General features: G+C 36.7%; 1 protein-coding gene across 2 annotated transcripts in view; it reads left to right on the forward strand.

The window, feature by feature from the left end:
• The window catches only part of Riok1 (RIO kinase 1), a 56,836-nt gene that overhangs the window by 9,562 nt on the left and 32,282 nt on the right, over positions 1-14,992 (forward strand). For both annotated transcript variants that reach the window (XM_076859170.1, XM_076859169.1), the window contains exons 3-5: positions 6,102-6,192; positions 7,370-7,439; positions 8,502-8,544. In XM_076859170.1, the coding sequence (XP_076715285.1) occupies positions 6,102-6,192; positions 7,370-7,439; positions 8,502-8,544 (204 nt within the window). The remainder of the gene's footprint in view (positions 1-6,101; positions 6,193-7,369; positions 7,440-8,501; positions 8,545-14,992) is intronic.

Consider the following 14,992-nt stretch of genomic DNA (forward strand, 5'->3'; position numbering starts at 1 on the left):
TGACCAGATCATGGGCTGCTAGTATCTTTTCTTTAGTCAGGGGCCACTGAGGAACCCATACTGGTCTTTCTGATTTCCAAGTAATTTTTATTGTCTCAGTGGCCCTTTCTGAAAATCCAACCCATGTCTGTCTGTTCCTTGATCTATTTGTATTGGTGCTGCTATACCTTGTTCTTGTTTTCCTAATCTTTTTCCTTTCCTAAAACCTTGTCTAGTCATAATAGTGGGTGCATTTTGGTTGATGTTATTTGTTAATGTCAAACCTAATTGATCTAGGACATCTCGTCCCCATAAATTTATAGGAAGATGATCCAATACATATGGCTGTATAGTTCCTTCACATCCTTCAGGATCCTTCCAATCTAATACCATTGCACTTCTATGGGGATTAGTCGCCACTCCTAGGCCTCGAAGCGTTTGAGTGGCTTGTTGTAATGGCCAATGTTTTGGCCATTCTTGACGAGAGATGATGCTAAGGTCTGCACCTGTATCCAGTAGCCCATTAAATTCATGTCCTTGAATATTTAGTTTTAGCATGGGGCGAGAATCTAAATTTAAAGACAGCATAGCCCAATCTACACCTGTGGAGCCTAATCCCTTGGAACCTCTTTCTATAGTACGACTGGAAAATTTATCATGTAGGCTTGGTATTATTAGTAACTGTGCTATTCTATCTCCTGGTGAAATTACTGATATGCCATTTGGAGAACTGGCTATAATTTTTATTTCACCTTCATAATCGGGATCAATTACCCCAGGACTTATCATAAGTCCTTTTAGAGTAGAAGAGCTGCGTCCCAATAATAAGCCTACTGTTCCTTTGGGAAGCGGTCCTTTCACCCCTGTGGGAATGATTTGAACTCCCATCTCTGGAGTTAGTACTGATCTGGCGGAGACGCAGATGTCCAACCCTGCGCTCCCTCTGGTTTGTCTGATGAGGGATCTGATGGACAATGTGTCCTGGGCACTACCCTGATGGGGTTGCTGGGTTCCTCCAGTGCTCCGTATATTTGTGGTTTTGGGCCCCGGAGCATTGGGCCCCCCCGTCCATTTTTTGGCAATGGAGCCCAATGCCTTTCTCCACGATATCGTGGATAAACACTTGGTCCTTGTTCATTTTTTGATAATGGAGTACCCTCTATGGTGGTTTGAGAACGGCATTCATTAGCCCAATGTCTCCCTCTACGGCATCGTGGGCAAATACCCGGTATTCTACTCCTTTGATACCTAGTTTTGTTAAACCCTCCTCCTATGGGGCAATTCCTTTTAAAATGTCCTGTTTGTTCACAATTGTAGCATGTTCTTGGCCTGGAATCTAAAGCCTGTTTTACTGCAGCTGCCACAATTTGCCCTTGTTCATTAATGTCTCTGGCATCTAAAGCCTGTTTTACTGCAGCTGCCATGACTTGCTCTTGTTCATTAATGTCTCTACATAGTTTAATATATGTGTTTAAATCTTCATGTTTCCATGGTCTAATGATATCTCTGCACCAACGATTCGCTTGGTCATAAGCCAGTTGTTTTATTAATGGCATTGCTTGTTCTGTATTCCCAAAAGCTCTGGTAGCTGTTTGAATAAGCCTATCTACAAATTCAGCATAAGATTCATTAGTTCCTTGTATTATCTTAGATAATTGACCTTGTAAACCTCCATGTCCTTGTAAAGTCTTCCATGCCTTAACTGCATCTACAGCGATTTGTAAGTATACACCAGGATCATATGCAATTTGTTGCTGCTGATCCTCATAAGGTCCCTTTCCTAACAACATATCTAGATTTCTCTGAGGATAACCAGCTGCTGCATTTCGCCTAGCCGTCTCCTTGCAAAATTCCTCATTGGCAACCTTCCATAACAGGTATTGTCCTCCATTTAGCACAGCTTTACACATATTAGCCCAATCTGCTGGCGTCATGTTCAAGTTGGTAATGGATTCGACCAAGCTTACAGTGAAGGGTGCTTGAGGACCATAGGTTATTACAGCCTCTTTTAGCTGCTTCACTGTTTTGAAATTTAAAGTCTGGTAAATTCGCTGCCCTCCTACCTCAAATACAGGGCATGTTAATACTTGAGATCCTGTCTCAGGATCTGAACTATCCACTGCGGGGGTTGGGGGCCTCTCAGCATATGGACGTGGCCTTGTCAGTTGGACACTTACGCCCTCTGGTGATAGAAAGGTGTTAGTAGCAGTCTCCTGTAGAGGTGGTGCTGTTGGTTGGACACTTAAACCCTCTGGTGATAGAAAGGTTTTAGTAGCAGTCTCCTTTTGTAACTTTCCCCCCGATGGCTTTTTCTGCTCTAAACTTTCTTTCTCTGTCTGATTAGTTCGAAAGACCTTCTCTTTTACTTGAATCTTTTCCTCTTTCTGACTAACTTGAGAGACCTCCTCATTTACTTGAATCAATATGTCTTCTCCTTCCTCTACCTTTGTCTGAATTGAAGGTTTTGGACTAAGAAAACCAGATACCAATGCCCACAATGCCAATGTGCCAGCTGGCAGAGTTCCTGGGCTGTTCTTTTCTATTCTTTTTAAATCTTCACCATGATGGTTCCATTGTGATATATTTAACAACTCCTCCTTAAAAAGCCATGGGCTACATTTTTGCATTGTATCAACGTATGCCCTGACTGCTCTTGATTTTACTGGGATGCCTTCTTCCTCTAACAATTTACTTAACACTCTTTCAGTTTGTTTTTTACTAATTTCTGATCCCGTATTTCTACTATAATACAACCCAACGAGATGACGTCAAACAAAACCGAGACAGAATGAAATAAAAATGGAACAACAAAAATTCATTATAGCCTTTCTATCCTCCTTATATGTGCATCCGTCCTTTCTCCCTATCTGTTCCTCAGACATAAATAGTTTTTCCTCAGAAGTGAGCGGTTTTTCTTCCGTCTCACTCATCTCCAGGGACAGGCAACTTAAAACAAAAATGAAGCAAAACAAAAGAGGAATCTTAAAATGGCTCCCCATCCTCTCACCCTGCCCTCAGGGGCGAGCGGTTTACTTACCCTCAGTCGCTCCCCGTGCGAGCCACCAAATGCCACAGTCTGGCTGGGCACAATTCAGGAGCCACTTGTCAAAAGAAACTAACTTTATTTTTAGAACCACACAAGATAAACAAAACAGCTCCTCAGGAAAAAACCCTCAGAGCCCAACTGCCACCACTGGCTTCCCACAAGCCACACACCCCCACAACCTCTTCCTCCCACAATCCTCCTGCTCTTGAGGCCGATTGGCTGGGTCGCATGGGCGGAGCCAAAAAAGTCCCCCAATGAGCAGCTCCGTGGTCTGAAAGGGCAGGGAAACAGCCCAATGAGCATCACTGCAGAGGAGCCAATCAGCTAGATGTTGCTAGATGTTGCTGGGGCTGCTGTGAGCCAATCATCAGCTGGTAGTCTGAAAGGGCAGGGAAACAGCTCAATGAGCATCTCCACAGAGGAGCCAATCAGCTAGGTGTTGCTGGGGCCGCTGTGAGCCAATCATCAGCTGGCAGTCTGAAAGTTTGCTGGAGCCCCTTCGGCTGTGGCTCTCAACAATAGCTAAACTGTGGTACCAACCTAGATGCCCTTCAATAGATGAATGGATAAAAAAAAAATGTGGTATATATACACAATGGAATAGTACTCAGCAATAAAAGAGAATAAAATCATGGCATTTGCGGGTAAACTGATGGAGTTAGAGAAGATAATGTAGTTAGAGAAGATAATGCTAAATGAAGTTAGCCAATCCCAGAAAACCAAATGTCAATGTTTTCTTTGATATAAGGAGGCTGGTTCATAGTGGGATAGGGAGTGGGAGCATGGGAGGAATAGACAACTCTAGATAGGGCAGGGGGGTGGGAGGGGAAGGGAGGGGGCATGGGTTAATTAATGATGGTGGAATGTGATGATCATTACAATGTATACAACCAGATATGAAAAATTGTGCTCTATATATCTAATAAGAATTGTAATACATTCTGCTGTCATATATAAATTAAAAATTACATTAATAAATAAGTTAAAAAAAGAAAGCTAAAAAACAAAAAGCAAAGATTTGAAGTGTAAATGCTTAAATGTAAACAGTTGTCTTTATTTGCTGGGATTATAGCAATTAGAATTTTATCTATTTGTCCTAGGGGTGTCACTCAGTGTAGTGCCTAACATGCATGAGGCCCCTCAGTTCAATCCCTAGCACTGCAAAAATAAATAGTTAAAAGTTTTACTTGTGTTTTCTGCCATGTATTACGGTGTTATCATGTATCTACATGTATTATTTTAATTGAAATTTATTTTTAGCTGGGTGTGGTGGGGCACACCTGTAAATCTCAGTGAGGAGATTGGAGGCTGATTCAAGAGAATCGAAAGTTCTAAGGCTAGCCTTAGCAATTCAGCAAGGCCCTAAGCATCTTAGTCTCAAAAACAGATAGATGGATAGATTAAAAAAATAAAAGGATTGGGGGTGTAACTCAATGATAAATTGTCCTTGGACTGAATATCCAGTATCAAGAAATATATTTTTAAAGTTTAATAGAAAATTATTTTATAAGTTTTAATCAAGTTAGAAACGACCCAGTCTCCCATTTTGTCTAACATTATTGAATCAGTAATTATTAGGCCCTTTTTATCTTTGCTACATTCTCTTATTTACGAGTTTTAAATGTTGTCTCTACCTCTCTCTTTGCCATTAGTGAAGTGTGTGTGCAGCACCAGTCAAGCCAAGCCTTGTAATTGGTTCTCCCCCTCTCTTAATATATTGGGCCTAGGGCCGCGTGTGGCAGCACACTCCTATAATCCCAAGGACTCCGGAGGCTTAAGCAGGAAGATCACAAGTTTGAGGCCAGCCTCAGCAATTTAGCAAGATCCTGTTTTAAAATAAAACATAATTTAAAAAAATAAAAAGAGATATCAGGCCCAAAATGAAATTCTTAGAAACAGTTTGTGGATAAAGTACGTTCTCAAGTTTTAAACCTGCAAACCAACCAGTCAAGTTAGAAACATTCATTTTAATTAACTATTTATAATCATGAAGAATACACTATAGTGATATAAATAACAAGACTATATGGACTTTGTTCTAGGCAGTAACTTGACCTATTTCAAATGTGTTTTTTTTTTTTTTTTAAATAGTTTTAAACTGGTCTTAGTGGCGCTTGCTCATAATCCCAGTGGTTCAGGAAGCTGAAGCAGGATTACAGATTCAAGGCCAGTCTGGACAACTTAGTGAGATCCTGTCTCACAATTAAATTCAGATTTTGTGTGTGTGTGTGTGTGCGCGTGCACGCGCACGCTGGGGATTGAACCCAGGGCCTTGTGAATGTGAGGCAAGCCCTCTACCAATTGAGCTATATCCCCAGCCCCACAATTAAATTCAAAAAGAGCTGGGGATGTACTCAGTGGTAGAGCTATTCTGGATTCAATCTCCAGTATTGAAAAAAGTCTTGAGCAGATTTGACTGATATTTTTTTAATTTTTAATTCTTTTTAAAATTATTTCCTCCCTATAATTATGTACTTTATTTTTTATTAGTGCTTATAATTAAATATAGTAGTAGGATGTGTTGTTACAAATTTGGACAAGCACACAATATAACGGTCTAATTTGGTCAGTTTCTTCACAGTACTTCCTTTTTCCCTCCCCTCTTTCTCTTTCTCTAGTCTACTGGTCTCCCTTTATTTTCGGGAGAAAGTCCCACCTTCCCCTCATTCACTTTTTTCTGTCTTCACATGTAAGCCAAAGTGTATGGTCCTTGGCTTTATGAGTTTGGCTTATTTCACTTAGCATGATATTCTCCATTTTCTTTGGCTTTCTGTGGGGAGTTTGTAGGAGATGCTTCTGTAGCAGGTAAACTAGTCCTGAGATTTCCCCAAGCCAAGACATAATATTGTTGTAAACCCTGTTTAATCACTAAGTTTTATGGAGCACTCATGGGGCCATTGGGTCCTGCTCCACATTAATCTGTGGTGGCCCCAAGGGTGATATTTTCTTTTCCTAAATGTATTTCCTTATTAATGGTCTAATAGCTAACTATGAACAAAGGAAAAAAGCATGTGTTGATGAATCTTATGTTTGTATTTACAACTTGTGTCCTAGACTCTACATTTCTTTATTATAGGCAAATCGACAGACTTCCAACTACAGTTCAGCCAGAATGTCTACTCCAGCTGACAAAGTCTTACGGAAATTTGAAAATAAAATTAATCTAGGTGAGTTAATAAAATACATTACCTCACTGGACTGTGATGAAATTCTTCAAAAACCATAAAGTATTATGCAGTCTTATTGAAATGAACATATTCAAGTGTTGCTAATTCAATAACACTACTTAAAATCAAAACATGTTAGTGATTTGAAGTCATGACTTTCTACTTTTTTAGTTTCGCTTTTCTCATTTGTTGTGGGAATATGAAGTTCTTGTGTGTTCTCTGTTAGACTTTGTAGTAGGATCATCTCATAGTAGCATGTTGAAAATACCATTTTGTTTTACTACAGTTTTTATGGAGGAGTTAATTATTAAGTTGGTGAATGCAAGGAATCAATGCTGATTTGAACTACCACTTCTATGTGTGCTCAGGGGATTAGTTGCTGGGGATTAAACCCAGGGTTGCCCTACCTCTGAGCTACATCCCCAACTATTTTTTATTTTATTTTATTTTTGAGACAGAGTCTTAGTAAGTTGTTTAGTCTGGCCTCAAACTTGCCAACCTTTTGTCTTACCTGCTGAATGGCTGGGATTACGGACATGTGCCACCAAACCTAGCATCTTTCTCCTCTTGTAGGTCCTTGACTCTTTAAAAACATACAACATGGTATCTCTCTTATAAATTCAATAAATGCTGAATCAATGAATATGAATATTAAAGGATCCTCATCACCATCAAGAACCTATAACTTTCTGGGTGTAGTATTGCATGCCTGTAATCCCAGAGGCTCGGGAGGCTGAGGCAGGAGAAAAAATTTTTTAGAATTAAACTTGGAATTGTGGCAGTTATATTATCTGTAATATGCAAAAATATTAACAAATGTCTGGAATTTAATATGCAGATACAGTATTTTTTGAAGTATTTCTATATTTAAAATTCTATAGAATTCTGTCTCAAAAACTAAAGCTATTGTGATAAAAGTGGCAATGCTTATTATACAAGAAATAGTTTACTTTTGAAGACATTATATATTTTCGAAGTCTTTAAAATTTTAACATTAAATGTAATGTTGTTTAAAGACATTACATTTTTTTTTCATTGTATAGATCTAAGATCCTAACTATAATAAAATATTTAGAAAACAGAAGAGAAGGAAAAGAAATCTCTTATTCAGAGATTCTCTGATTAATGTCTTTTCCTCTTACATATTGTTTACATTATGGCTTTTTTGTATTTTTAGATAAGCTAAATGTTACTGATTCTGTCATAAATAAAGTCACCGAAAAGTCTAGACAAAAGGAAGCAGATATGTAAGTAGTATTTTAATTATAAAATACGGGTGAAAAGGAGAGATTCTAGATTAAGTAAAATAATTATTTTGCAAAGGATATTAAATTATATCCTTTTTTATCTCAGGCATAAATAAGGGTAGCCTATACCTTTGTAAATTGAAAATATCAAATGAGTCTTAAGAAATACATGGTAAATCTGTAATCTTGTGAAATTCACAAATGTACTCTCTTGAGGGTAACAGTTTGAGAATAAATGTGTAAAAATGTTCCCTTTTTAGAATTTATTGAAAATTGTTTCCTTCCATGAAGTAATTTTAAAAATCCAAGGGAAGATTAAAAACAAAATCATGATATAATTGAGAACTATTTTGGTTTGCACTTTTGTTCTCAAAGTCAATTAATTGTTTAAGCTCTCTGTTGATAACTCTAATACGATCACTGTTATGGGAAATAACTGATCTATTACAACTAGCAATGTTAGAACTGAACTTAAAACCCAATTTTCCTGTGATTTATTGCTTTAGCCAAAAGGTCTCAGCTTTTTTGAGAGCCGCTGTAGTTTTAACCTATTATTTCACCATCATCACTCTATTTGAATCTTTGTTAGTGTGGGTTAGTGTTCTTGGCTGAGTTATTGAGTTGAAACAAAATCAGTCTGCATTTGAAGACTATCTTGAAATGGAAAGATTTTATGGCTTTGTAAAAAAGATGTCTCTAAAGAGAAAACCTTATAAATAAAAGAGTTAATTCTGTACTGTTCTAATTCAGGATTTGAAGGATAGTGTACTCTGTGTTTTGTCACTTTATATCTTAATCCAGCTACTCTTTTATTTCATGCTTCTGTATCATGGGGATTCTTTTTCATACTGCATATGTACTGCCCTCGAGTATTGAAACCCACATTTAGGAAAATAAAGGAAGTTTATCTGAGTGAAGAATCTGCAATGAAATTTACCTGAAATCTCTTATGAGAAAAACTTAAGAATTTTCACAAATGATGTACATACATTTAAAATCTCTATTTTTGGCTTCTTTCACAAAATTTTGAGTATATCAACTGTTCTTTTTTGTTTTCCATAGGTATCGCATCAAAGATAAGGCAGACAGAGCAACTGTAGAACAGGTATAATTTAAATGTGTCGCAAGCTCTTTTTTAAAAAGCCTTTCTTTCCTCTTTGAATTATAATTTGCTTTCATCCTTCTTGCTTAATACTAATGTTACCTAAAATTACTCTCTTTATAGTTTTGAGATTGACATTTCGCTTTACAATAGGACCATTAGAGTCATCATCCTGCTGTGGCCTTGTGAAGCCACCATGTGATGTTTTCCCCTTCTTAGATATTTCTATGTATAGGAATTTTATGAACTTTTCCTAGCAAATAGGTTGATTATCTGCCACAGAGCTAGGGGCATATGTGTGTGTGTGAGTGCAACTGTGCTTGTCTGTGGAGAAAGAAAGAGAGGTAATGCTTTCAAATTCTCATTAAAAATATTTTTCTTTTTCTTTTTTTGTATTTTTTTTTATTGGTTGTTCAAAACATTACAAAGCTCTTGACATATCATATTTCATACATTTGATTCAAGTGGGTTATGAACTCCCATTTTTACCCCGTATACAGATTGCAGAGTCACGTCGGTTACACATCCACGTTTTTACATATTGCCACACTACTGACTGTTGTATTCTGCTATCTTTCCTGTCCTCTACTATCCCCCCTCCCCTCCCATCTTCTCTCTCTACCCCATCTACTATAATTCATTTCTCTCCCTTGATTTTTTTTCCCTTTCCCCTCACATCCTCTTATATGTAATTTTGTATAACAATGAGGGTCACCTTCCATTTCCATGCAATTTCCCTTCCCTCTCCCTTTCCCTCCCACCTCTCGTCCCTGTTTAATGTTAATCTTTTTCTCATGCTCTTCCTCCCTGCTCTGTTTTTAGTTGCTCTCCTTATATCAAAGAAGACATTTGGCATTTGTTTTTTAGGGATTGGCTAGCTTCACTTAGCATAATCTGCTCTAATACCATCCATTTCCCTGCAAATTCCATGATTTTGTCATTTTTTAGTGCTGAGTAATACTCCATTGTGTATAAATGCCACATTTTTTAATCCATTCAGCTATTGAAGGGCATCTAAGTTGGTTCCACAGTCTAGCTATTGTGAATTGTGCTGCTATGAACATCGATGTGGCAGTATCCCTATAGTACGCTCTTTGAAGGACTTCAGGGAATAGTCCAAGAAGGGCAATAGCTGGGTCAAATGGTGGTTCCATTCCCAGCTTTCCCAGGAATCTCCATACTACTTTCCAAATTGGCCGCACCAATTTGCAGTCCCACCAGCAATGTACAAGTGTACCCTTTTCCCCACATCCTCGCCAGCATTTGTTGTTGTTTGACTTCATAATGGCTGCCAATCTTACAGGAGTGAGATGGTATCTTAGGGTGGTTTTGATTTGCATTTCTCTGACTGCTAGAGATGGTGAGCATTTTTTCATGTACTTGTTGATTGATTGTATATCCTCTGAGAAGTGTCTGTTCAGGTCCTTGGCCCATTTGTTGATTGGGTTATTTGTTTTCTTATTGCTTAATTTTTTGAGTTCTTTGTATACTCTGGATATTAGGGTTTTATCTGAAGTGTGAGGAGTAAAGATTTGTTCCCAGGATGTAGGCTCCCTATTTACGTCTCTTATTGTTTCTCTTGCTGAGAAAAAACTTTTTAGTTTGAGTAAGTCCCATTTGTTGGTTCTTGTTTTTAACTCTTGTGGTATGGGTGTCCTATTAAGGAATTTGGAGCCCGACCCCACAATATGTAGATCGGAGCCAACTTTTTCTTCTATCAGACGCAGAGTCTCTGATTTGATATCAAGCTCCTTGATCCATTTTGAGTTAACTTTTTTGCATGGTGAGAGAAAGGGATTAAGTTTCATTTTGTTGCATATGGATTTCCAGTTTTCCCAGCACCATTTGTTGAAGATGCTATCCTTCCTCCATTGCATGCTTTTAGCCCCTTTATCGAATATAAGATAGTTGTAATTTTGTGGATTGGTTTCTGTGTCCTCTATTCTATACCAGTGGTCCACCTGCCTGTTTTGGTACCAGTACCATGCTGTTTTTGTTACTATTGTTCTGTAGTACAGTTTGAAATCTGGTATCGCTATACCTCCTGATTCACACTTCCTGCTTAGAATTGCTTTTGCTATTCTGGGTCTTTTATTTTTCCATATGAATTTCATGATTGCTTTATCTATTTCTACAAGAAATGCTGTTGGGATTTTGATTGGCATTGCATTGAATCTATAGAGAACTTTTGGTAATATTGCCATTTTGATGATGTTAGTTCTGCCTATCCATGAACAGGGTATATTTTCCCATCTTCTAAGATCTTCTTCTATTTCTCTCTTTAGGGTTCTGTAGTTTTCATTGTATAAATCTTTCACCTCTTTTGTTAGGTTGATTCCCAAGTATTTTTTTTTTTTTTTTTTTTTGAGGATATTGTGGATGGGATGGTTGTCCTCATTTCCAGTTCAGAAGATTTGTCGCTGATATACAGGAATGCCTTTGATTTATGCGTGTTGATTTTATATCCTGCCACTTTGCTGAATTCATTTATTAGCTCTAGTAGTTTCTTTGTAGACCCTTTTGGGTCTGCTAGGTATAGAATCATGTAATCCGCAAATAGTGATAATTTAAGTTCTTCTTTTCCTATCTTAATGCCTTTAATTTCTTTTGTCTGTCTAATTGCTCTGGCCAGTATTTCGAGAACTATATTGAATAGAAGTGGTGAGAGAGGGCATCCCTGTCTTGTTCCAGATTTTGGAGGGAATGCCTTCCGTTTTTCTCCATTTAGAATGATGCTAGCCTGAGGCTTAGCATATATAGCTTTTACAATGTTGAGGTAAGTTCCTGTTATCCCTAGTTTTTCTAGTGTTTTGAACATAAAGGGATGCTCTACTTTGTCGAATGCTTTTTCTGCGTCTATCGAGATGATCATATGGTTCTTATCTTTAAGTCTATTGATGTGGTGAATAACGTTTATTGATTTCTGTATATTGAACCAGTCTTGCATCCCAGGGATGAATCCTACTTGATCATGGTGCACGATCTTTTTGATATGTTTTTGTATCCGATTTGCCAGAATTTTATTGAGGATTTTTGCATCTAAATTCATTAGGGATATTGGTCTGTAGTTTTCTTTCTTTGAGGTGTCATTATCTGGTTTGGGAATCAGGGTGATATTGGCCTCATAGAATAAATTTGGAAGTTCTCCCTCTTTTTCTATCTCCTGAAATAGATTGTGGAGTATTGGTATTAGTTCTTCTTTAAAGTTCTTGTAAAACTCTGCTGTATATCCATCTGGTCCTGGGCTTTTCTTGGTTGGTAGTCTTTTGATGACTTCTTCTATTTCCTCACTTGATATTGGTCTGTTTAGGTTGTTTATATCTTCCTGATTCAATCTGGGTAGTTCATATGTCTTAAGGAATTTATCAATGCCTTCACTATCTTCTATTTTATTAGAGTATAGGGTTTCAAAATAATTTCTAATTATCTTCTGTATTTCTGAATTGTCTGTTGTGATGTTGCCTTTTTCATCCCATAAGCTAGTAATTTGGGTTCTCTCTCTTCTTTTTGTTAGCGTGGCTAGTGGTCTATCAATCTTATTTATTTTTTCAAAGAACCAACTTTTAGTTTTGTCAATTTTTTTGATTGTTTCTTTTGTTTCGATTTCATTGATTTCAGCTCTAATTTTAATTATTTCTTGCCTTCTACTGTATTTGCTGCTGATTTTTTCTTCTTTTTGTAAGGCTTTGAGGTGTAGTGTGAGGTCATTTATTTGTTGTCTTTTCCTTATTTTAAGGAATGAACTCCATGAAATGAATTTTCCTCTTAGTACTGCTTTCATAGTGTCCCAGAGATTTCGATAGGTTGTGTCTGAGTTTTCATTTACCTCTAAGAATTTTTTAATTTCCTGTTTGATGTCTTCTGTAACCCTTTGTTCATTCAGTAGCATATTGTTTAATCTCCATGTGATGTAGGATTTTTCCTTTCTCATTTTATTATTGATTTCCAATTTCATTCCATTATGATCAGATAAAATGCATGGTAGTATCTCACTCCTTTGTAATTTCTTAGATTTGCCCTGTGACATAATATATGGTCTGTTTTTGAGAAGGATCCATGTGCTGCTGAGAAGAAAGTGTATCCACTTGCTGTTGGGTGGTATATTCTGTATATATCAATTAAGTCTAAATTATTAATTGTATTATTGAGCTCTATGGTTTCTTTATTCAACTTTTGTTTGGAAGATCTGTCCAGTGGTGAGAGAGGTGTGTTAAAATCTCCCATGATTATTGTGTTGTGGTCTATTTGACTCTTGAACTTGAGAAGAGTTTGTTTGATGAATGTAGCTGCACCATTGTTTGGGGCATATATATTAATGATCGTCATGTCTTGTTGGTGCATGGTTCCCTTGAGCAGTATGTAGTGTTGTTTATCCCTTTTGATTAACTTTGGCTTGAAGTCTATTTTATTTGATACAAGTATGGACACCCCTGCTTGCTTCCGGGGTTTGTATGAGTGATATGATTTTTCCCAACCTTTCACCTTCAGTCTCTGTATGTCTTTTTCTATCAGATGAGTCTCTGTAGGCAGCATATTGTTGGATCTTTTTTTTTTAATCCATTCTACTAGCCTATGTCTTTTGATTGGTGCATTTAAGCCATTAACATTTAGGGTTACTATTGAGATATGGTTTGTATTTCCAGCCATATTTGATTATGTATGTTAGTTAACATGATTTGTTTTTCCTCTATGCTTAGTTTGTCCTTTACTGTACTACTTCCCACTGTTGGTTTTCATTGTTATTTTTCATTTTCTTTTCCTGTAATATTTTGTCAAGGATGTTTTGAAGAGCTGGTTTTCTAGCTGCGAATTCTTTTAACTTTTGTTTATCGTGGAAGATTTTTATTTCATCTTCAATCCTGAAGCTTAATTTCGCTGGATACATGATTCTTGGTTGTAACCCTTTTTCTTTCAGTGTTTGAAATATGTTGTTCCAGGATCTTCTAGCTTTCAGAGTCTGTGTTGAAAGATCAGCAGTTATCCTGATTGGTTTACCTCTAAATGTAATCTGCTTCCTCTCTCTTGTGGCTTTTAAGATTCTCTCCTTATTCTGTATGTTGGGCATCTTCATTATTATGTGTCTTGGTGTGGATCTCTTATGATTTTGTACATTCGGTGTCCTATAGGCTTCTAGTATTTGGATTTCTTTTTTTTTTTTTTATTCGTTATTCAAAACATTACAAAGATTGCAGAATCACATCAGTTACACATCCACATTTTTACATAATGCCATAATAGTAACTGTTGTATTCTGCTACCTTTCCTATCCTCTACTTTTTCATTCTTCAAGTCTGGGAAGTTTTCTAGTATTATTTCATTGAATAGATTGCTCATTCCCTTGGTTTGGACCTCTATACCCTCTTATATCCCAATAACTCTTAGGTTTGGTTTCTTTATGTTATCCCATAATTCTTGGATGTTCTGTTCATGATTTCTTAACATTCTCACTGAGCTGTCTATGTTCTTTTCAAGTTGAAAAACTTTGTCTTCGTTGTCTGAAGTTCTATCTTCTAGTGTTCTACTCTGCTGGTAACTCTCATTTGAATTTTTAATTTGGTTTATTGTTTCCTGTGTTTCCAGGATTTCTGTTTGTTCGTTTTTTATATCCTCTATCTCCCTATAGAGTTGATCTTTTGCTTCTTGGATTTGTTTATGTAATTCATTGTCAAAGTGATTTTTCATTGTCTGAATTTGCTGTATAATGTCTTCCTTGAGACTCCAGATCATCTGAAGCATGTATATCCTGAACTCTTTGTCTGACATTACATCAGCTGCAGATATTACCTCATCTAATGTTGAATTGACCTGTATTGTTTGTGGTCCTTTCTTTCCTTGTCTTTTCATACTGCTTATGATTCTTTCTAGCTTTGTGAAACTGTTGTGTTAATGTTTTTCCCCTTATATATTTGTATTGTTCTTATATAACTCCAATATCCCTCTTTTGTGGAGAAAGACAATGTTAACAGTTCCCAATATCAACATTACATTATCTAAGCACAAGTTTTCATTATTAATACATTTATAGTTAGATTCTAAGTCTATAGATATTGATTTTAATTATTACTTAAGAATATATTCTTTAGTTTCATAAAAGGCATACCATATCTGGTGGCATATAGAAAACTTAATTTCAGACGAAGGATGTTATACTTAGAGGGAAAGGAGTGAGGGTATGAGGTTAAACTAACTTAGCACCTTTGGAGAACTCTAACCAATAGACTGGTAATTTATGGAAGAATGTATAGACTCAACCTCCTATCTGTATTTAGATAGTTACCCTCTGTATAGATAGCAAAAGTTAGGAGATTGAAAGTGGGATAGAGAGAATACGAATGAAAAAAAAGAAAAAAAAATAACAAGGAAGAAAAGAGAAATAAGAGAAGGAAAAGGAAAATAAGATAGAAATAAAGAAAAAAAATGGGGGGAAGGTGGGGTATATGCAATTCCTCTA

Source organism: Callospermophilus lateralis, chromosome 6 (genome assembly GCF_048772815.1).
Source record: "Callospermophilus lateralis isolate mCalLat2 chromosome 6, mCalLat2.hap1, whole genome shotgun sequence".
Taxonomy (NCBI): Eukaryota; Metazoa; Chordata; class Mammalia; order Rodentia; family Sciuridae; genus Callospermophilus; species Callospermophilus lateralis.